Source organism: Oncorhynchus mykiss, chromosome 1 (genome assembly GCF_057628025.1).
Source record: "Oncorhynchus mykiss isolate SJ-2025 chromosome 1, ASM5762802v1, whole genome shotgun sequence".
In the NCBI taxonomy this organism is placed as follows: domain Eukaryota; kingdom Metazoa; phylum Chordata; class Actinopteri; order Salmoniformes; family Salmonidae; genus Oncorhynchus; species Oncorhynchus mykiss.
The window spans coordinates 56,868,667-56,893,375 of record NC_143022.1 but is presented as its reverse complement, the minus strand read 5'-3'; the positions used below and the strand labels follow the sequence as shown (position 1 = coordinate 56,893,375).

At 42.2% G+C, this 24,709-nt stretch overlaps 1 protein-coding gene and 1 pseudogene across 1 annotated transcript in view; both read left to right on the top strand.

The window, feature by feature from the left end:
* The window catches only part of LOC110525462 (tumor protein p53-inducible protein 11), a 118,874-nt gene that overhangs the window by 66,482 nt on the left and 27,683 nt on the right, over positions 1–24,709 (top strand). The window contains exons 3-4 of the mRNA XM_021605592.3: positions 18,449–18,556; positions 22,511–22,607. Of these exons, the coding sequence (XP_021461267.3) occupies positions 18,449–18,556; positions 22,511–22,607 (205 nt within the window). The remainder of the gene's footprint in view (positions 1–18,448; positions 18,557–22,510; positions 22,608–24,709) is intronic.
* Positions 6,613–7,321, top strand: LOC149985579 (uncharacterized; annotated as a pseudogene).

The following is a 24,709-nucleotide window of genomic DNA, read 5'->3' as shown; positions in this document are numbered from 1 at the left end:
TGCTGATTGAGTTCAAATAACAGACTGGAAGCTTCAAAAGGAGGATGGTGCTTGGAATCATGATTACCTGCAAGGAAAATGTGCCATCATCATTGCTTTGCACAAAAAGGGCTTCACAGGCAAGGATATTGCTGCCAGTAAGATTGCACCTAACTCAACCATTTATCGGATCATCAAGAACTTCAAGGAGAGTGGTTCAATTGTTGTGAAGAAGCCTTCAGGGCGCCCAAGAAAGTCCAAGCGCCAGGACCGTCTCCTAAAGTTGATTCAGCTGCGGGATTGGGGCAACACCAGTACAGAGCTTGCTCAGGAATGGCAGCAGGCAGAGGTGTGAGTGCATCTGCACGCACAGTGAGGTGAAGACTTTAGGAGGATGGCCTGGAAGGGCAGCAAAGAAGCCACTTCTCTCCAGGAAAAACATCAGGGACAGACTGATATTCTGCAAAAGGTACAGGGATTGGACTGCTGAGGACTGGGGTAAAATCATGTTCTCTGATGAATCCCTTTTCCAATTGTTTGTGGCATCTGGAAAAAAGCTTGTCCGGAGAAGACAAGGTGAGCGCTACCAACAGTCCTGTGTCATGCCAACAGTAAAGCATCCTGAGACCATTCATGTGTGGGGTTGCTTCTCAGCCAAGGGAGTGGGCTCACTCAGAATTTTGCCTAAGAACACAGCCATGAATAAAGAATGGTACCAACACATCCTCCTAGAGAAACTTCTCCCAGCCATCCAGGAACAGTTTGGTGTCAAACAATGCCTTTCACAGCATTATGGAGCACCTTGCAATAAGGCAAAAGTGATAACTAAGTTGCTCGGGGAACAAAACATCGATATTTTGGGTCCATGGCCAGGAAACTCCCCAGACCTTAACCCATTGAGAACTTGTGGTCAATCCTCAAGAGGCGGGTGGACAAACAAAATCCCACAAATTCTGACAGAATCCAAGCATTGATTATGCAAGAATGGGCTACCATCAGTCAGGATGTGGCCCAGAAGTTAATTGACAGTATGCCAAGGCGGATTGCAGAGGTCTTGAAAGAGAACGGTCAACACTGCAAATATTGACTCTTTGCATCAACTTCATGTAATTGTCGATAAAAGCCTTTGACACTTGTAATTATACTTCAGTATTCCATAGTAACATCTGACAAAAATATCTAAAGACACTGAAGCAGCAAACCTTTTTAAAATGTAAATTAGTTTCATTCTCAAAACTTTGTGCAAATCAATCCCAGAACAACAGCAAAGGACCTTGTGAAGATGCTGGAGAAAACGGGTACAAAAGTATCTAAATCCACAGTAAAACGAGTCCTATATCGACATAACCTGAAAGGCCGCTCAGCAAGAAAGAAGCCACTGCTCCGAAATCACCATAAAAAAGCCAGACTACTGTTAGCAACTGCACATGGGGACAAAGATCGTACTTTTTGGAGCCCCGCCCACATTCCAATGGCTGATGAACAGAGTGCTTTGACCCCACCAGCAGTACGCAGCGGCATATCTGGATGATATCATCATCCACAGCCAAGGTTGGGAAGAGCACGGGCGGTGCTGGACGCGCTCAGATAAGCCGGGTTGACCGCAAACCCCAAGAAATGCAAGCTAGGGTTCGAGGAGGTGGAGTACCTGGGGTATTTGATCGGACGGGGGAAAAGTCAAGCCCCAGGAGAGGAAGGTACACACGGTGCGTGACTGGCCCGTTCCATGCACCAAGACACAGGTCAAGTACTTCCTGTGACTGGCAGGATACTATAGCCAGTTTATCCCTAACTTTGCGACTATAGCTTCCCCCCTCACCGATCTAACCAGGGCCCGCCTCCGGAACACAGTGAAATGGACGGACGAGACAGAAGCGGCGTTCAACAGTCTGAAGGAAGCGCTGTGCTCCCATCCGAATCTTGTAACTCCCGATTTCCAGGTGCCAATGGTGGTCTAGGCACCACGGACGCATGTGATACGGGATTAGGGGCCGTTCTGTCTTGGTCACAAATGGGTCTTCCAAATGAACAATGACCCCAAGCATACTTCCGAAGTTGTGGCAAAATGGCTTAAGGACAACAAAGGCAAGGTATTGGAGTGGCCATCACAAAGCCCTGACCTCAATCACATGGAACATTTGTGGGCAGAACTGAAAAAATGTGTGCGAGCAAGGAGTCCTACAAACCTGACTCAGTTACACCAGCTCTATCAGCAGGAATGGGCCAAAATTCCCCCAACTTATTGTGGGAGGCTACCTGAAACGTTTGACTGAAATTAAACAATATAAAGGCAATGCTACCAAATACTAATTGAGTGTATGTAAACTTCTGACCCATGGGGAATGTGATGAAAGAAATCAAATCTGAAATAAATAATTCTCTACTATTATTCTGACATTTCACATTCTTAAAATGAAGTGGTGATTCTAACTGACCTAAGACGGAATTTGTACTAGGATTAAATGTCAGGAATTGTGAAAAACTGAGTTTAAATGTATTTGACTAAGGTGTATGTAAACTTCCGACTTCAACTGTATGTACGGTGAGACAAGGGTTCACTAGAAGTGTCCTTTGCTTCTAGCCTGTTACTAGATTGGTTAGTGCTCTTGCCAACTCCATTTCTAATTTTAAAGCAAAACATGACAGAGTGACAAGGAAGTTGGCATGATAGTAAATAAGCACTGGCACTCAAGCTACCTTTTCTCAAGTAGGCATTAAAAGCAATAAGTCAAGTGAGGACAATGTGAATAATCTTTGTCTTGGTCTCTCTAATGCTTTCTGTCTCTTTCTCTAGTGCCTCTTCTGTTTATGTGACCATGGATATATTTAAACATTTGAGAGACTGGGTTTCATTTTTTCCCTTTGAGGTGGATCAGATTAGGTTATGACATGGTGACTGGGCCATGACACATCCAATGCTAATGTAAGGATAATGTAAACATAAAAAGTTGCAAGTCTGATGTTGAAGAAAAGGCAGATTTTCACAGTTTGTTAGGGTAAATGTTGCAGGGTGACTGACCCAGGGTAATGTAAGCCTATACGTTGCAGATCTGATGTCAAAGAAGTTAGGACTTATTGCACCAATATTTCTAAAAAAGCTTGGTTCCCCATTTCACTCTTTCATGGGTCTGTCTTTTAAAGTAAACATCCGCTTTCTGTTTCTGAATCCTAAACATCTATCCACAATGAATCATTCCAGGTTTATTTTTCAAATCCCAGATTTATAGAGTCACGAATACAATACGAAAGTGTTCTTTTTTTATTATGTTTTTATTTATCACCAGAATTGAGCCTGTTTGTGCTATCACCCCAACTCCTTGTCACTCATTGGCATGGCTTGACAATGAGCAATGGAGTTGGTAAGAGCACAAACAGATCTGGGACAAGGCTGCCGGTGTTGTTAAATAGCCTGTTGTAAAATGAAAGTTAAGCTGGAAAACGGTCTCTCTGTTTTAACTGTTACAGAAAAACAAATGAATAAAGAATGATTCTGTTTCATTTCACTTTGACATTTCACAGGCTTGTCATGCCGAAAACGACTTTTGCGATTGGTAGTGGCTTCCTTCTCAACACTACCAACCATAAAATTATTCAAATCTTCCGCAGATTCTTTATGCTCCACTATCCTTCAGTTACATGAACACACACCTCGATAACCACAAAAAAAATGGTGTGTGTCTTCTAGACCTAGAGGGATGTTGTGAAGCATTGTGAAGTGTATAGGAATAAAACCTAGGAGAAAAGAATGGAACATGAAAGACTTTAACAAATCCACAAATTGTCTACACACACAGAAATTGTTTATCTTTATTTTCTGTTTGTTTGCTCTCCACTGATGTGGAACATTTTGCAAAAAAAAAATGACACAAACAAACCCAGAAAGAACAGAGTACTGAACACAGAAATAAATCACAGAAATCTTCTCATCCTTGAACAATACATGCCAGTGAGGCTAGACAATGTGTCCAAATGGCACCCTATTCCCTATGTAGTGCACCCATTTTAACCAGACCCTGGTCAAAAGTAATAAACTATAAAGGTAAAAGGGTGCCATTTGTGATATAGCCCAATATCAAAGGCCTTCATTGAGTTGACTCCTTGATAATTCGGTCACAACATTAAATTATTTTTGGCCTTGGAAAGCAGCTAAACTAACCTGCCACGCAGGACTCCCAGCAATAGTCATTATAGCTACAGTACAGTGAATGTGCGTGTGTGTATTTGTGTGCGCCTGTGTGTGTGCTTGTGTGTGTGTGTGTGTGTGTGACTCCCCCGGCTGCAGGGGACTGATATGGCCTTGGGGTGAGCCATGAAGAATTCACTGACATTGCTACAATGACATCTATTCAGGTAGCTCGGGCAAGTGATTCAATAATAGTGTGGGAGTTAAAGGTATGGGTTGTGTCTCAAATGGCACCCTATTCCCTATTAATTACATCACATTTAACCAGGGTCCATAGTGCCCCAGAGGCTGGAATTTGGTACTTCAGCCTGGCTGGGAGCAATCTGGGATTCACCCAGTTAATTGCATTATGAATTATCATGTTATATACACACAGAATATTATAAAGACTAGACTAATAAACAGACTAATATAATACCAATGTCTTTTCCACAGTAAAGTCACAAATAATGCTATGTTTATGTTTTTAAGAGATAATGTGAATTTAATTAGACACTCACAAACATAGCATTTTAGATACTAACACATTTTTGGAGGGATGATACTAATATATAATATGCCATTCAGCATGACTTACATATTAGTGGTCTCAGGAATCAAACCCACTACCCTGGCATTACAAGCACCATGCTCTACCACCTGAGCTACAAAGGACCACACTATGATAATGTATAATATCATGATGATGATTTATACGGCATGCGTCTTCAGTTTTGAGGTACTGTATGTGTGGTATGGCATTAGTTCTGTAAATGTTAGATATTAACTGTACTCACATGATGTTATTGTATTGCACCATCTGTGTTGACACGCTGGGTTCTAGAATACTGCACAGAATTGAGTTCATTTGTGGTTTATATACAGTGACACATTGAATAAGCAATCATCTGATGTATTGCACCATAGTGTGTATACTGTAACTCACACTAATTTTGCCGTGCATCACTCAGGTGGGTGGCGCACATTGGTGGTAGATGAGGTGAGTTTCTCCCTTACTATGTAAAGTGCTTTGGATACCTCAGCTGGTAGAAATGCGCTATATAAAACCAATCCATTATTATTCCTAGGGGTTCATAGCTTAGACCATGAAACTTCACTGCTCTGAAACAGAAGTTGGTTGGAAATAGACATTATCAGTGACTGAAAAGAGGGTGTTTTCAATGCTAAAATGTGAGCTACACTAACTTCACGTCCATAAACCTTCAGGCTTTCCATCTATGGCAGAGAAGGAAAAATGCTTTCCATCAACATTCCATTTTCAGAAATTGCTCATCGTCCGTCACCACCCAGACAGATTGTTCCCTTGATGTTACTAAGAATATGGGCTTGCTACCAACACAACACTCACCTTACTGCAGGAACAAGATGGGAAGATTGCAGCAGGTTCTAGGTTCGAGTGGCGATGGTCAGAATTCCCATGATTGCAACCATGTTCAGGAAATTTGTTGGACTCTCTCCAATGAACAAGATGAAACTTGTGATCATGAGGTTACCTATAGTCATAGTGTCATGGGTTGGCTGGCTTTTCCAGGTACTGGTGTGTCCTTAGGGAAAAGTTGGTCCAAAACGATGAGGGTGCCGATGCACCGGCACAGGATGACGCAACATGGCTGTGCACCGCAAACCATGTACCTCAAAAGAAGGAAAGACAGGCTGCTCTCAAAGACCAGGGATGGTCTTTGTTTTCCTGGTCTATGGTCTGCTCTCTGCTCTTCATCAACTCTGATATCCAGATCATCTTCCTCTGAATCCTCATCTGATGTCATCTCCCAGGTGGGATCTTCATCACCTGCATCTTCATCTGCTCCACAACACTCAGCCAACTCTTCTGCCCGGAAGTTTCCTCTTAGGGGTATCGATCTGGAGTTTTACCTGGATTCCCCTAGAATATGTAGATCTTCTCCCAGGGGCCTGGCAGGATTGTATTACTACTGGCAATTTTGTATCCCTTGGGTTCTGTGTTTTTGCTCAACCACATGATCATCCAAAGCAACATCCACTGTGCCATCCACAGCATTTTCTTGCCCAAATGCATTTGGAAAGTCTGGAATAGTAATTCACAGAAATATGTAGTAGGATTCGTATGCACACAAGAAAACTGATTAGACTACACATTTTGTCTGACGATAGGCACCATTCCAGGTTTGCATTACGTTTTTGATTTGATTCATAAACTCAGCAAAAAAAGAAACGTCCCTTTTTCAGGGCCCTGTCTTTCAAAGATAATTAGTCAAAATCCAAATAACTTTACAGATCTTCATTGTACAGGGTTTAAACACTGTTTTCCATGCTTTTTTAATGAATCATAAACCATTAATGAACATGCACCTGTGGAATGGTCGTTAGGACACTAACAGCTTACAGACGGTAGGCAACTAAGGTCACAGTTATGAAAACTTAGTAGAAAGGCCTCTTTAGTGTCCTAACTCTAGAAAAACACCAAAGGAAAGATGCCCAGAGGCCCTGCTCATCTGCGTGAATGTGCCTTGGGCATGCTGCAAGGAGGCATGAGGTCTGCAGATGTGGCCAGGGCAATAAATTGCAATGTCCGTACTGTGAGACGCCTAAGCCATCGCTACAGGGAGACAGGACGGACAGCTGATCTACCTCACAGTGGCAGATCATGTGTAACAAGACCTGCACAGGATAGGTACATCCGAACATCACACCTGCGAGACAGGTACAGGATGGCAACAACAACTGCCCAAGTTATACTAGGAATGCACAATACCTCCATCAGTGCTCAGACTGTCCGCAATATGCTGAGAGGGGCTGGACTGAGGGCTTGTAGGCCTGTTGTAAGGCAGGTCCTCACCAGACATCACCGGCAACAACGTCGCCTATGGGCACAAACCCACCGTCGCTGGACCAGACAGGACTGGCAAAAAGTGTTCTTCACTGATGAGTCGCGGTTTTGTCTCACCAGGGGTGATGGTCATATTTGCGTTTATCGTCAAAGTAATGAGCGTTACAACGAGGCCTGTATTCTGGAGCGGGATCGATTTGGAGGTGGAGGGTCCGTCATGGTCTGGGGCGGTGTGTCACAGCATCATCGGACTGAGCCTGTTGTCATTGCAGGGAATCTCAATGCTGTGCGTTACAGGGAAGACATCCTCCTCCCTCATGTGGTACCCTTCCTGCAGGCTCATCCTGACATAGCCCTCCAGCATGACAATGCCACCAGCCATACTGCTCGTTCTGTGCGTGATTTCCTCCAAGACAGGAATGTCAGTGTTCTGCCATGGCCAGCGAAGCGTTGTGGGACGCTTAGCGTTGTGAAGATATTCCAGGTTCTTGTGATCCGTCCACACTATGAATGAAAGTTCTGCCCCCTCTAACCAGTGTCTCCACCCCTCCAAGGCCAACTTCACTGCGAGTAGTTCTCGATTCCCCACATAATTCCTCTCAGTGGCGTTAAGGCATTGGGAGAAGGCGGCGCAGGGATGCAGCTTAAGGTCCAGGGCAGAACGTTGGGAGAGCATGGCCCCCACTCTGACATCCGAAGCGTCTACCTCCACCACGAACTGACGGGATGGGTTCAGATGAATCAATATGGGAGCTGTAGTGAAGTGGTGGTTAAGGTCCAGGAACGACCGGTCAGTAGCTGGGGACAACGTGAACAGGACCTTGGGAAATGTGAGTGCTGATGGGGGAAGCCAGGGTGCCAACTTCACTGCGACTATGGATAAAACAGCGATAGAAATTGGAAAATCCTAATAAATGTTGCATTCTGGAAGTGGTTTGGGGCCAATCCACCACCGCTCTCACCTTTCCCAGATCCATCTGCACATTCCAAGCAGCGATCATGTATCCAAGGAAAGAGATGGTGGAGTGATGGAACTCACAATTTTCGAAGTGGCTCTAAAGCGGGTAGCGTTTCTTAACGTGTCTAGGACCAGGGTTCCGTTCCTCTAGCAGAACCCCTCGCCAACAGCCAATGAAAGTGCAGGGCGCCAAATTCAATCAACAGAAATCTCATTATTCAGATTTCTCAAACATACAAGTATTAGACACCATTTTAAAGATATAATTCTCGTTAATCCAACCACAGTGTCCGATTTCAAAAAGGCTTTTCGGCGAAAGCAGAACTTTTCATTATGTTAGGTCAGCAACTTGTCACAGAAAGCATACAGTGATTTTACAACCCACGAGAGGAGTCACAAAAAGCAGAAATAGAGATAAAATGAATCACTTTGATATTCTTCATCAGATGACACTCCCGGGACAACATGTTACACAATACACGTATGTTTTGTTCAATCAAATTTATATTTATATCCAAAAACCTCAGTTTACGTTTGGCTTTGCCTCCAAAACATCCCGTGAATTTGCACAGAGCCACATCAATTTACAGAAATAGTCATCATAAACATTGATAAAATATACAAGTGTTATTCACAGAATTAAAGATATACTTCTCCTTAACTTCCTAAGGTATAGGGGGCAGCATTTTCACTTTTGGATAAATATGCATATTAGTAGTAGATTTGGATAGGAAACTCTCTGAAGTGTCTAAAACTGTTTGAATCATGTCTGTGAGTATAACAGAATTTACTAACCATTCAGCATTTTTTTTTTTAGGACATTGGGAAACAATATTTCTTAGGCACTTGTTTGCAGTTCCTACCGCTTCCACTGGATGTCACCAGTCTTTGAAATTTGGTTGAGGTTATTCCTTTGTGCAATGAAGAAGTACGGCCATCTAGGAACTGGGTAACACTATTGAGAGTTGCGTAAGACTTGAAAAGTAGCGTTGGTTTGTTGTCTTCCTGTATAGAACACAGATAGACCCGTCTTCAATTTGATCGATTATTAACGTTTAAAAATACCTAAAGTTGTATTAAAAGTAGTTTGAAATATTTTGGCAAAGTTTACAGGTAACTTTTGAAATATTTTGTAGTGACAAGTTGGAAGCTGTTTTTTTCTGGATCTAACATGCCAAATAAATGGACATTTTGGATATATATGGATGGAATTAATTGAACAAAAGGACCAATTGTGATGTTTATGGGACATATTGGAGTTCCAACAAAAGAAGCTCGTCAAAGGTAAGGCATGATTTATATTTTATTTCTGTGTTTTGTGTAGCGCCTGCAGGGTTGAAATATGCTATTATCTTTGTTTACTGTTGTGCTATCATCAGATAATAGCTTCTTATGCTTTCACCGAAAAGCCTTTTAAAAATCTGACATGTTGGCTGGATTCACAATGAGTGTAGCTTTAATTTAGTATCTTACATGTGTGATTTAATGAAAGTTAGATTTTTATATCATTTTATTTGAATTTGCCGTGCTGCATTTTCCCTGGCTTTTGGCCAAGTGGGACGCTTGCGTCCCCTATCCAAGAGAGGTTAATGCAACCGCTGTGTCAGATTTCAAAAAAACTTTACGGAAAAAGCACACCATGCAATAATCTGAGTACGGCCCTCAGAGACCAAAACAACCCAAACAGATATCCGCCATGTTGGAGTCAACAGAAGTCAGAAATAGCATTATAAATATTCACTTACCTTTGATGATCTTCATCAGAATGCACTCCCAGGAACCCCAATTCCACAATAAACTTTGTTTTGTTCGATAAAGTTCATAATTTATGTCCAAACACCTTCTTTTTGTTAGCGCGTTTAGCCCAGTATTCCAAAATCATGACGCGCGATAACTAGGAGCAGGCGAAAAGTCAAAAAGTTCCGTTACAGTCCGTAGAAACATGTCAAATGATGTTTAGAATCAATCTTTAGGATGATTTTAACATAAATCTTCAATAATGTTCCAACCGGAATATTCCTTTGTCTTCAGAAATGCAATGGAATGCAAGCTAACTATCACGTGAACACACATGGTCAGCTCGTGGCACTCTGGGAGAGACCTTACTCAATCTCCCCTCTCATTCGCAACACTTCACAGTAGAAGCATCAAACAAGGTTCTAAAGACTGTTGACATCTAGTGGAAGCCCTAGGAAGTGCAATATGACCCCATAGACACTGTGTATTCGATAGGCCAAGAGTTGAAAAACTACAAACCTCAGATTTCCCACTTCCTGGTTCAATTTTTCTCAGGTTTTTCTGTTATACTCACAGAGTGCGCCGACTTCAGACAACGGGCAATGCAGAACGGGCTCCAGCACACGATAGTACCAGCAGTCCAGTTGATAAGGGGATGTTGCTAACATTCACGATATCAAATCTCAAATTACAAAAAAAAAGCAGTTTTTGTCTTTTGAGCTTCTAGTCATGAAATCAATGCGCCTACTCAATCACTTTTTATAGCTACTGTTTACAGGCCTCCTGGGCCATATACAGCGTTCCCCACTGAGTTGCCTGAATTCCTATTGGACCTTGTTGTCATAGCAGATAATATTCAAATTTTTGGTGACTTTAATATTCACATGGAAAAGTCCCCAGACCCATTCCAAAAGGCTTTCGGAGCCATCATCAACTCAGTGGGTTTTGTCCAACATGTCTCCGGACCTACGCACTGCCACAGTATTACTCTGGACCTAGTTTTGTCCCATGGAATAAATGTTGTGGATCTTAATGTTTTTCCTCATAATCCTGGACTATCGGAACACCATTTTATTACATTTGCAATCGCAATAAATAATTTGCTCAGACCCCAACCATCAAAAGTTGTGCTATAAATTCTCAGACAACCCAAAGATTCCTTGATGCCCTTCCACAGACTCCCTCTGCCTACCCAAGGACGTCAGAGGACGAAAAGCTGTTAACCATCTAACTGAGGAACTCAATTTAACCTTGCGCAATAACCTAGATGCAGTTGCACCCCTAAAAACATTTGTCATAAGAAACTAGCTCCCTGGTATACAAAAAATACCCGAGCTCTGAAGCAGGCTTCCAGAAAATTGGAACGGAAATGGCACCACACCAACCTGGAAGTCTTCCGACTAGCTTGGAAAGATAGCACCGTGCAGTATCGAAGAGCCCTCATTGCTGCTCATCATCCTATTTTTCCAACTTAATTGAGGAAAATAAGAACAATCCGAAATGTACTTTTGATACTGTCGCAAAGCTATCTAAAAAGCAATATTCCCCAAGAGAGGATGGCTTTCACTTCAGCAGTAATAAATTCATGAACTTCTTTGAGGAAAAGATCATGATAATTAGAAAGCAAATTACGGACTCCTCTTTAAATCTGTGTATTCCTCCAAAACTCAGATGTCCTGAGTCGTCACAACTCTGCCAGGACCTAGGATCAAGGGAAACACTCACATGTTTTAGTACTATATCTCTTGATACAATGATGAAAATAATCATGGCCTCTAAACCTTCAAGCTGCATACAGTGCCTTGCGAAAGTATTCGGCCCCCTTGAACTTTGCGACCTTTTGCCACATTTCAGGCTTCAAACATAAAGATATAAAACTGTATTTTTTGTGAAGAATCAACAACAAGTGGGACACAATCATGAAGTGGAACGACATTTATTGGATATTTCAAACTTTTTAACAAATCAAAAACTGAAAAATTGGGCGTGCAAAATTATTCAGCCCCTTTACTTTCAGTGCAGCAAACTCTCTCCAGAAGTTCAGTGAGGATCTCTGAATGATCCAATGTTGACCTAAATGACTAATGATGATAAATACAATCCACCTGTGTGTAATCAAGTCTCCGTATAAATGCACCTGCACTGTGATAGTCTCAGAGGTCTGTTAAAAGCGCAGAGAGTATCATGAAGCACAAGAAAGACACCAGGCAGGTCCGAGACACTGTTGTGAAGTTTAAAGCCGGATTTGGATACAAAAAGATTTCCCAAGCTTTAAACATCCCAAGGAGCACTGTGCAAGCGATAATATTGAAATGGAAGGAGTATCAGACCACTGCAAATCTACCAAGACCTGGCCGTCCCTCTAAACTTTCAGCTCATACAAGGAGAAGACTGATCAGAGATGCCAAGAGGCCCATGATCACTCTGGATGAACTGCAGAGATCTACAGCTGAGGTGGGAGACTCTGTCCATAGGACAACAATCAGTCGTATATTTCACAAATCTGGCCTTTATGGAAGAGTGGCAAGAAGAAAGCCATTTCTTAAAGATATCCATAAAAAGTGTTGTTTAAAGTTTGCCACAAGCCACCTGGGAGACACACCAAACATGTGGAAGAAGGTTCTGGTCAGATGAAACCAAAATTGAACTTTTTGGCAACAATGCAAAACGTTATGTTTGGCGTAAAAGCAACACAGCAGAACATACCATCCCCACTGTCAAACATGGTGGTGGCAGCATCATGGTTTGGGCCTGCTTTTCTTCAGCAGGGACAGGGAAGATGGTTAAAATTGATGGGAAGATGGATGGAGCCAAATACAGGACCATTCTGGAAGAAAACCTGATGGAGTCTGCAAAAGACCTGAGACTGGGACGGAGATTTGTGTTCCAACAAGACAATGATCCAAAACATAAAGCAAAATCTACAATGGAATGGTTAAAAAAAAACATATCCAGGTGTTAGAATGGCCAAGTCAAAGTCCAGACCTGAATCCAATCGAGAATCTGTGGAAAGAACTGAAAACTGCTGTTCACAAATGCTCTCCATCCAACCTCACTGAGCTCGAGCTGTTTTGCAAGGAGGAATGGGAAAAAAATTTCAGTCTCTCGATGTGCAAAACTGATAGAGACATACCCCAAGAGACTTACAGCTGTAATGGCAGCAAAAGGTGGCGCTACAAAGTATTAACTTAAGGGGGCTGAATAATTTTGCACGCCCAATTTTTCAGTTTTTGATTTGTTAAAAAAGTTTGAAATATCCAATAAATGTCGTTCCACTTCATGAGTGTGTCCCACTTGTTGTTGATTCTTCACAAAAAAATACAGTTTTATATATTTATGTTTGAAGCCTGAAATGTTGCAAAAGGTCGCAAAGTTCAAAGGGTCCGAATACTTTCGCAAGGCACTGTACTGGACCCTATTCCAACTTAATTACTGAAAGAGCTGCTTCCTGTGCTTGGCCCTCCTATGTTGAACATAATAAACATCTCTCTATCCACCGGATGTGTACCAAACTCACTAAAAGTGGCAGTAATAAAGTATTTTTTGAAAAAGCCAAACCTTGACCCAGAAAATATTAAAAATGATCACCCTATATCGAATCTTCCATTCCTCACAAAAAAAAAAAATACTGTTGCGCAGCAACTCACTGCCTTCCTGAAGACAAACAATGTATACTAAATGCTTCAGTCTGGTTTATAACCCTATCATAGCACTGAGACTGCACTTGTGAAGGTGGTAAATTACCTTTTAATTGCGTCAGACCGAGGCTCTGCATCTGTCCTCGTGCTCCTAGACCTTAGTGCTGCTTTTGATACCATCGATCACCACATTCTTTTGGAGAGATTGGAAACCCAAATTGGTCTACACGGACAAGTTCTGGCCTGGTTTAGATATTATCTGTCGGAAAGATATCAGTTTGTCTCTGTGAATAGTTTGTCCTCTGACAAATCAACTGTACATTTTGGGGGTTCCTCAAGGTTCCGTTTTAGGACCACTATTGTTTTCACTATATATTTTACCTCTTGGGGATGTCATTCGAAAACATAATGTTAACTTTCACTGCTATGCAGACGACACACAGCTGTACATTGCAATGAAACATTGTGAAGCCCCAAAATTGCCCTCGCTGGAAGCCTGTGTTTCAGACATAAGGAAGTGGATGGCTGCAAACCTTTTCCTTTAAACTCGGACAAAACAGAGATGCTTGTTCTAGGTCCCAAGAAACAAAGAGATCTTCTGTTGAATATGACAATTAATCTTGATGGTTGTACAGTCGTCTCAAATAAAACTGTGAAGGACCTCGGCATTACTCTGGACCCTGATCTCTCTTTTGAAGAACATATCAAGACTGTTTCAAGGACTGCTTTTTCCATGTACATAACATTGCAAAAATCAGAAATGTTCTGTCCCTAGGAGGGAGGCGTCACTTGAGTAGGTTGAGTCACTGACGTGACCTTCCTGTCGGTTGGCACCCCCTTTGGGTTGTGCCGTGGCTGAGATCTTTGTGGGCTATACTCGGCCTTGTCTCAGGATGGTAAGTTCGTGGTTGAAGATATCCCTCTAGTGGTGTGGGGGCTGTGCTTTGGCAAAGTGGGTGGGGTTATATCCTTCCTGTTTGGCCCTGTCGGGGGGTATCATCGGATGGGGCCACAGTGTCTCCTGGCCCTTCCTGTCTCAGCCTCCAGTATTTATGCTGCAGTAGTTTGTGTCTGGGGGCTAGGGTCAGTCTGTTACATCTGGAGTATTTCTCCTGTCTTATCTGGTGTCCTGTGTGAATTTAAGTATGCTCTCTCTAATTCTCTCTTTCTTTCTCTCTCTCGGAGGAAGACCTGAGCCCTAGGACCATGCCTCAGGACTACCTAGCAATTAACACTGGAGTGATAGATGTGCAGATGAGGATGTGCAAGTAGAAATACTGGTGTGCGAAAGAGCAGAAAAAAACAAACAAATATGGGGATGAGGTAGGTAGTTGGTTGGATGGGCTATTTACAGATGGGCTGTGTAAGCTGCTCTGACAGCCGATGCTTGAAGTTAGTGAGGGAGGCCATGTTCTGTTATAATCTCCACAAGGGACAGCCAGAAGAGGACTGGCCACCCCTCAGAGCCTGGTACCTCTCTATGTTTCTTCCTAGGTTTTGGCCTTTCTAGGGAGTTTTTCCTAGCCACCGTGCTTCTACACCTGCATTTCTTGCTGTTTAGGGTTTTAGGCTGGGTTTCTGTACAGCACTTTGATATATCAGCTGATGTAAGAAGGGCTATATAAATACATTAGATTTGATTGTGGAGCTGGAGCCAAGAAAACCCCAATACCACGGGAACCTGAGGAGACTTGATGAGCATAAACTGTATAATTGTATTGACTCACTGTGGTTCCCGGACAAACGCAGGTGGATAGGGCTAGTATTGTGGGTAAGCCTGCCTATAGAGCGTTCATCCAGTGCTTTAACGTCCAGGTTAGTGGAGACGGGCTGAGTGGGGATGCCTAGCTCAGACACCAGGGTGTCTTCCATGAAACTCTCGTCGACCTAGAGTCAATGAGAACCCAGAGAGATTTAGACTGGTCGCCCCACTGCAGGATGGCATGAAGAGGGTGCAAGTAAGGGGAGAAGAAAAACTCTCTGTGTGGCCCACCAGATTCCTTGTACCTACTGATGAGCCTGGTCAATTTAAAGGACAGGTAGACACATAATGACCAGCAGTTCCACAATACAGACAACTCTTGATTTTAAGTCTGCGTAATCTTTCGGCTGGAGCCAGGCTAGCTCTGCCGAGTTGCATCGGCTTCGATAAAGGCGAGTCGGTAGACTTCGGGGGAACTCTAGTAAGCTCGGATCCTCTCGGGGACATCCAGAGTTCCTCGGAGGCAAGCAATTGGGACCGCAATCAGATCTCCTCTCCCCCCTAAGTTCCCGTAGCCGCCTATCGATCCAGATGGTCAAGGCGATGCGCAAATCAAGACCTGTAGGCAGCTCCCGGGCTTCGAGCTCGTCCTTAACCACCTCCGATAATCCATTAAGGAATGTGTCGAACAGGGAAATCCGGATTCCTGGCACTCTCAGCAGCCAATGAGCGGAAATCAACCGCATAGTCCGCGAAGCTGGAGTAACTTCCGGGCAGCCTCTCTCCCAGACAACAGAAAATCGAAAACCTTTTTCACCTCAGCCACAAATTCTTCCAGGCTGAGAAACACGGCAGATTGTTGTTCCCCCACCGCGGTAGCCCAGGCGAGAGTCCTCCCGGTCTGGATTCCGTCCACAAGACCTTGGAGTAACTTGTCGTGTCTCCCAATGGTGGCTCCTTGGGAGGAGATGGCGTTGCGGACCTGGTCGGAGTGTGCTGGGTCAGTCATGGCCAGTTCGTACTATCAGACCTCAGAATAAGACCCAGATGCAGGCAGTTCGAAGTAACACAATTTTATTACAAAACAGGGGGCAGGCATACAACAGGTCAAGGGCAGGCAGAGGTCAGTAATCCAGAGCAGAGTCCGAAAGGTAAAGAACGTCAGGGCAGGCAGATTCATCAAAACCGGGAAAACTAGGAAACAGGGACTAGAGAGAAAAACATCAGTACAGGAAAAACGCTGGTAGGCTTGATGAGACAAGACGAACTGGCAACTGACAAACAGAAAACACAGGTATAAAGCACAGGGGATAATGGGGGAAATGGGCGACCCCTGAAGGGGGGTGGAGACAAGAACAAGACAAAGTATTCATACCCCTTGACTTATTCCACATTTCTTTTTTTCAAAATGAATTAAATCTCATTTCTCACCAGTCTACACACAATACCCCATAGTAACAAAGTGAAAACATGTTTTAGAAATTGATTGACAACCAATTTCAGGTCTTGCCATAGTTTTTCAAGCAGATTTAAGTCAAAACTTTAACTCGGCCACTTAGCACCATTCATTGTATACTTGGTTAGCAACTCTAGTGTGGATTTGACCTTGTGTTTTAGGTTATTATCCTGCTGAAAGGTGAATTAATCTCCAAATGTCTGGAGGAAAGCAGACTGAACCACGTTTTCCTCTAGGATTTTGCCTTTGCTTAGCTCCGTTCTGTTTCTTTTTTATCCTGAAAAACTCCACAGTCCTTAATGATTACAAGCATGATGCAGCCAGCATTCTGCTTGTAAATATGGAGAGTGGTACTCAGTCATGTCTGGTATTAGATTTTCCCAGACATAACACTTTGTATTCAGGACAAAGTAAAACATGTTTGTAGTAGTACTTTAGTGCAGAGGTCTCCAACAGGTAAAAAGTACAATCAATTTTCACGTGTTCCACTGCGAAATGTCATGAACAAATCTCGCAAGTATCACAAGCACCCAGCTACCACCATGCTTCACTGTAGGGATGGTGCCAGGTTTCCTCCAGACGTGATGCATGGCATTCAGGTCAAAGAGTTCAAACTTGGTTTCATCAGACCAGAGAATCTTGTTTCTCATGGTCTGAGAGTCTTTAGGTGCCTTTTGGCAAACTCCAAGTGAGCTGTCATGTGCATTTTACTGCCGAGTGGCTTCCGTCTGGCCACTCTACCATAATGGCCTGATTTCTGGAGTGCTGCAGAGATGGTTGTCCTGCTGGAAACTTCTCCCATCTCCACAGAGGAACTCTGGATCTCTGTCAGAGTGACCATCGTTTCTTGTTCACCTTCCTGACCAAGGCCCTTCTCCCCCAATTTCTCAGTTTGGCCTGGCGGCCAGCTCTTGGAAGAGTCATGTTGGATCAAAACTTATTCCATTTAAGAATGATGGAGGTCAATATGTTCTTGGGGACCTTCAATGCTGCAGACATTTTTTGTACCCTTCCCCAAATCTGTGCCTCAACACAATGTGCCTCGACACGATCCTGTCTCGGAGCTCTATGGACAATTCCTTCAACCTCATGGCTTGGTTTTTGCTCTGACATGCACTTTCAACTGTGGCACCTTATATAGACCGGTGTGTGCCTTTCCCAATCATGTCTAATCAATTGAATTTACCCCAGGTGGACTCCAATCAATTTGTAGAAACATCTCAAGGATGATCAATGGAAACAGGATGCACCTGACCTCAATTTCATGTCTCATAGCAAAGGGTCTGAATATTTATGTAAATGAGTTATTTCTGTTTTATTTTGAATCGATTTGCTAAAATGTCAGATCTGTTTTTGCTTTATCATTATGGGGTATTGTGTGTAGATTGCTGAGGATTTTTATTTATTTAATCGATTTTAGAATAAGGCTGTAATGTAAAAAATTGTGGAACATGTCAAGGGTCTGAATACGTTCTGAAGGCACTGTATATTGACAGAAAACAAAGTGCTATACTTTCTCTTATAGGGACCAAGGGGAGAGGAGAAGAATATGCCTTTTAAGAAAGCTAGAAGAACATTTATTGCACTTAAGAAGCTCTCATGCCTTGTTGCAAACAGGATGCATGTTTTGGAATATTTTTATTCTGTATTCTGTATTCTTCCTTCTCTGTGGAGTAACTACAATGTTGATCCATCCTCAGTTTTCTACTATCACAGCAAACTCTAACTGTTTTAAAGTCACCATTTCCTCATGGTAAAATCCCTGAGGGGTTTCCTGACTCTCCAGCAATAGACATTAGACATAGACATTAACTAGCTCTAATTAGAAAATGTCTTAATGATGTTCTTTCTTTCCTCATCCTCTCTCTCTGTCTCTCTCCCTGTGTGTGTGTCTCTCTCTCTCTCTCTCTCTCTCTCTCTCTCACACACACACACACACACACACACACACACACACACACACACACACACACACACACACACACACAGCTCAGTCAGATGTTGGGGAATGACATCAAGTATCAGGTGCGAGAGCCTGTTGGACTGAGGGTCTGGATCCTCATCTCTGCAGTAGCCTTCACAGTCATGGCCTTGATGGTGAGTTGATAGAGACTGAATGACACACAGTCACAACACACACATACAGGTAACTGCCAAAATAAAGGACACGGCAACATTGTGTCTTAATAGGGCATTGGGCAACTACGAGCTGCCGGAACAGCGACAAAGCGCCTTGGGATGTATTCTACAAGTGTCTGTATCTGTATTGGAGGGATGCAACACCATTCTCCACAAGAATTTCCATAATTTGGTGTTTTGTTGATGGTGGTGAAAATAAGGCTGTGTGGCGGTCATGAAATGTTGTCAGCCGGTAACCAGCCGGTAACTGTCATGCAAATAATTGCCGGTCTCATGGTTATTGACGGTTAATTACACATAGCATACAAGCCACTGATGCTGACCTTTGGAACATCAACATTGAAAAATCCATTTAATATAGCCTCCACCAGGGGTAGGCAACCCTATTCCTGGAGCGCCACAGATACTGCAAGATTTTGTTCCAACTAGGCACCACACCTGACCAACTGAGCTAATTGATCAATTCAGTGATTGCCTGGTTAAATCAAAAACATGAACTGGCTGTGGCACTCTCAGACCAGGGTTGCCTACACCATTAAAATAAATCTAAAGAAAAATTATAATATGATAATATTGCCTATTTCAGAACAACAGAATAGCATGTGAAATACTTCCTGTGGCATTATTTTATATTATTTAAAAGTAACAAGAATAGAATTGAACATAGCTGAATAAAATGGAAAGGATATTTTCCCCAAACAATTTCTGAGCTAGTGTGCACTATTCTATGTTGAGCAGTTAATTAACAAAGTGATCATTTGAAACCGGTCCTCCTATATGCTTATTTTAGAGTTATGTATGATGCTTTAGTTGTGATAAAAAAAAACACTTATGTTGAATGTTTTGATTTATAATACATTCTAAGGCTGCATGATGTGACTAATGATGATTTGAAAAAAGTAGTTTGAAAAGCATGCACTCCGCTCTGATTTTTGAGCACTTCCTCAGTCTCTTATTCATACCTTTAACTAGGCTGTGTAGGCTATGGGCTCTCCATCCCTGTTCCAGGGGTCCTAGGCATATAGGCTACACTTAGATTTATTTGGCCACTTTAGTTGTGATACAAACCTTATCAAAACATACAGTATAGGCCTATGGGCTAGGCTACATCTTTACATATAGTTTGGACATTCCTATTCATTCAAGGGTTTTTCTTTATTTGTACTATTTTCATTGTAGAATACTAGTGAAGACATCAACACTATGAAATAACACATGTGGAATCATGTAGTAACCAAAAAAGTGTTAAACAACTCAAAATATATTTTACATTTGAGATTCTTCAAAGTAGCCACCATTTGCCTTGATGACAGCTTTGCACACTCTTGGCATTCTCTCAACCAGCTTCATGAGGAATGCTTTTCCAACAGTCTTGAAGGAGTTCCCACATCTGATGCACCACTCCATCACTCTCCTTCGTATTAAAATAGCCCTTACACAGCTGGGAGTTGCGTTTTGGGTCATTGTCCTGTTGAAAAACAAATTATAGTCCCACTAAGTGCAAACCAGATGGGATGGCGTATCGCTGCAGAATGCTGTGGTAGCCATGCTGGTAAATTGTGCCTTGAATTCTAAGTAAATCAGACACAAGCAAAGCACCCCCACACCATAACACCTCCTCCTCCTCCATGCTTCACAGTGGGTACCACACATGCAGAGATCATCTGTTCAAATACTCTGCATCTCACAAAGACAGCGATTGGAACCAAAAATCTCAAACTTGGACTCATCTGACCAAAGGACAGATTTCAAGTTTCTTGGCCCAAGCAAGTATCTTCTTATTATTGGTGTCCTTTAGTAGTGGTTTCTTTGCAGCAATTTGACCATGAAGGCCTGATTCACACAGTCTCCTCTGAACAGTTGATGTTGATATGTCTCTTACTTGAACTCTGTGAATCATTTATTTGGGCTACAATCTGAGGTGCAGTTAACTCTAATGAACGTATCCTTTGTAGCAGAGATAACTCTGGGTCTTCCTTTCCTGTGGTGGTCCTCATGAGAGCCAGTTTCATTATAGCACCCGATGGTTTTTGCGACTGCACTTGAAGAAACTTTCAAAGTTCTTGAAATTTTCCGGATTGACTGACCTTCATGTCTTAAAGTAATGATGGACTGTCGTTTCTCTTTGCTTATTTGAGCTGTTCTTGACATAATATGGACTTGGTCTTTTACCAAATAGGGCTATCTTCTGTAAACCACCCCTACCTTGTCACAACACAACTGATTGGCTCAAATGCATTAAGATTGAAAGAAATTCTACAAATGTACTTTAACAAGGCACACCTGTGTAATTGAAATGCATTCCAGGTGACTACTTCATGAAGCTGGTTGAGAGAATGGCAAAGCTGTCATCAAGGCAAAGGGTGGCTACTTTGAAGAATCTCAAATATAAAATATATTTTGATATGTTTTAACACTTTTTTGGTTACTACATGATTTCATATGTGTTATTTCTTAATTTTTATGTCTTCATAATTATCTGCTGTTAATCTACAATGTAGAAATTAGTAAAATAAAGCAAAACCCTTGAATGAGTAGGTGTGTCCAAACTTTTGACTGGTACTGTATGTGCTGATGGGATCCTTGTCTTTTTAAGAGGTCATTAAAACTCTGTTTTCTCACCCAATTTCATATCATAGCCTATAGAAATGTTGCGCCACATGGGCTCATAGGAACACTTATTTCATTCCATGCATCAACCAGCTATGAGGAGCTGGCTCTCGCTGCTCAAAAGATGATCCTATTCTGCGTAAACTCTGAATGCCAGGGCTCTCATGAAGTGTTTGATTTGATTTTCGATGGCATTTGCATTGATTAGAAGGACAATAGAGCGCTGAGTACCAGGCCATTAGCAAGTTTGGTAGGCAACAAATGACCATCAGCGACATCAAAGTGTAGTTTTGGAGAAGCCTAGTTACTGTGACTCAACTGTCATGTGGAATTTGACTGCGGTCATGACTCATGACTGCCGGTGTGGCGGTAATACGGTCACCGTAACAGCCTTAGGAGGAAAGCACTGTCTCAGGCACCACTCCAGAATCTCACATAAAGTGTTCAATTGGGTTGAGATCTGATGAATGAGACACACACACACACACTCCCTATAAACCCACTATGCTCCTTTGAGACCCATTTTTCAAAGTCATTGAGATTTCTTCTTCTAGCTATGGTAGGAAATAATGGGCAGCAGGGTATCTTTATACATGACCCTAAGCATGATGGGATGTTAATTGCTTAATTACCTCGAGAAACACACCTGTGTGGAAGCATCTGCTTTCAATATACTTTCTACCCCTCATTTACTCAAGTATTTCCTTTATTGTGGCATTTACCTGGAGTAAACATGATCCAGACCTCTGTAACCACTCCTCACCTGAAGTGTTTCATTCTCTGGCTTGACAGTAGGGTTATCTTTCACCGTTTAGAACTCTCACGAGTGGTTTAGAACTGTACCAACATATTTCACTAAGAGTTAAGGAATCAGTTTGTCCACTCTTTCAGTCTCCCCTCTCTTTAGTGAACAGAGTCCCATACAGTTAGTGTAGTGAAGACTATCTCGATGGGACATCTGGGAAGAACAGCTCAGCCTTTGTCTGCCCCTAAATTTACTGTGTAGCTGAATGACCTTAGACCCTGTTACTATGTCTGTGAATGGTTTTACTGTGGGTGTACAGGAAGCCACATTGTTTAATGGTAAATTAAGTTATTCTCTGTCTAATGCTCTATTTGAGGAGCAACTGCCTGGTGATTTTGTCACAAACAGACCTAGCTTTCTTGGAGCAGTAGTTACAACCGCTGCCCGTGGTTGATCGAGCTATGCTCTGGGACCTCAAACTATCCCCCGAAGTATTGTTACAATGGTGCATGTTGTGATTAAGATGATGAGTGTGCTGTGTTGTGCTCCCTCTGCAGGCCCTGGTGTTGCCCAAGCAGCTGTATGACATAGTGTTTGAAGAGGAGATCAACAACACCAGTGTCTCCATCAGACTCTATGGGGGAGCACTGCTCAGTGAGTGCACACACATTCTGGATGTACAGTTGAAGTTGGAAGTTTATATACACCTTAGCCAAATACATTTAAACTCAGTTTTCACAATTCCTGACATTCAATCCTAGTAAGACTTCCCTGTCTTAGGTCAGTTAGGATCAGCACTTTATTTTAAGAATGTGAAATGTCAGAATAATAGTAGAGAGAATGATTTATTTAAGCTTTTATTTCTTTCATCACATTCCCAGTGGGTCAGAAGTTTACATACACTCAATTATTATTTGCTAACATTGCCTTTAAATTGTTTACGTTGGGTCAAACGTTTCGGGTAGCCTTCTACAAGCTTCCCACAATAAGTTGGGTGAATTTTGGCTCATTCCTCCTGACAGAGCTGGTGTAACTGAGTCTGGTTTGTAAGGCCTCTTTGCTCGCACACACTTTTTCAGTTCTGCCCACACATGTTATATAGGATTGAGATCAGGGCTTTGTGATGGCCACTCCAATACCTTGACTTTGTTGTCCTTAAGCCATTTTGCCACAATTTTGGAAGTATGGTTGGGGTCATTGTTAATTTGGAAGATGCAATTGCGACCAAGCTTTAACTTCCTGACTGATGTCTTGAGATTTTTCTTCAATATATCCACATAACTTTCCTTCCTCATGGTGCCATCAATTTTGTGAAGTTCACCAGTCCCTCCTGCAGCAAAGCACCCCCACAACATGATGCTGCCACCCCTATGCTTCCCCTTCCCCCTTTTTCCTCCAAACATTACGATGGTCATTATGGCCAAACAGTTATATTTTTGTTTCATCAGACCAGAGGACAGTTCTCCAAAAAGTACGATCTTTGTTCCCATGTGCAGTTGCAAACCGTAGTCTAGCTTTTTTATGGCGGTTTTGGAGCAGTGGCTTCTTCCTTGCTGAGCGGACTTTCAGGTTATGACGATATAGTTACTTTTGTACCTGTTTCCTCCAGCATCTTCACAAGGTCCTTTGCTGTTGTTCTGGGATTGATTTGCACTTTTCATACCAAAGTACGTTCATCTCTAGGAGACAGAACGCATCTTCTTCATGAGCAGTAGGACGCCTGTGTGGTCCTATGGTGTTTATACTTGCATACTATTGTTTGTACAGATTAACGTGGTACCTTCAGACATTTGGAAATTGCTCCCAAGGATGAACCAGACTTGTGGACGTGTACAATTTCTTTTCTGAGGTCTTGGCTGATTTATTTTGATTTTCCCATGATGTAAAGCAAAGAGGCACTAAGTTTGAAGGTTGTCAGTTCGCCTATGATGTCAATAAGCCTATCAGAAGCTTCTAAAGCCATGACAACATTTTCTGGAATTTTAAAGGCACAGTCCACTTAATGTATGTAAACTTCTGATCCACTGGAATTGTGATACAGTGAATGATAATTGAAATCATCTGTCTGTAAACAAATGTTTAAAAAATTACTTGTCATGCACAAAGTAGATGTCCTAACCTACTTGCCAAAACTATAGTTTGTTAACACGAAATGTGTGGAGTGGTTGAAAAATGGGCTTTAATGACTCCAACCTAAGTGTATGTAAACTTCAGACTTCAACTGTAGTTTGGACACATCTACTCATTCAAGGGTTTTTCTTTATTTTTACTATTTTCTACATTGTAGATGAGTAGCGAAGACATCAGAACTATGAAATAACACATGGAATCATGTAGTAACCAAAAAAGTATTGAACAAATCTAAATATATTTTATAGTTGAGATTCTTCAAAGTAGCCACCCTTTGCCTTGATGACAGCTTTGCACACTTTTGGCATTCTCTCAACCAGCTTCATGAGGTAGTCACTTGGAATGCATGTCAATTAAACAGGTGTGCCTTGTTAAAAGTTAATTTGTGTAATTTCTTTCATTCTTAATGAGTTTGAGCCAATCAGTTGTGTTGTGACAAGGTAGGGGTGGTATACAAAAGATAGCCCTATTTGGTAAAAGGCAATGTTCATATTATGGCAAGAAAATCTCAAATAAGCTAAGATAAACTAAAGTCCATCATTACTTTAAGACATGAAGGTCAGTCAATCCGGAAATTTTCAAGAACTTTTAAAGTTTTTTCAAGTGCAGTCGCAAAAACCATCAAG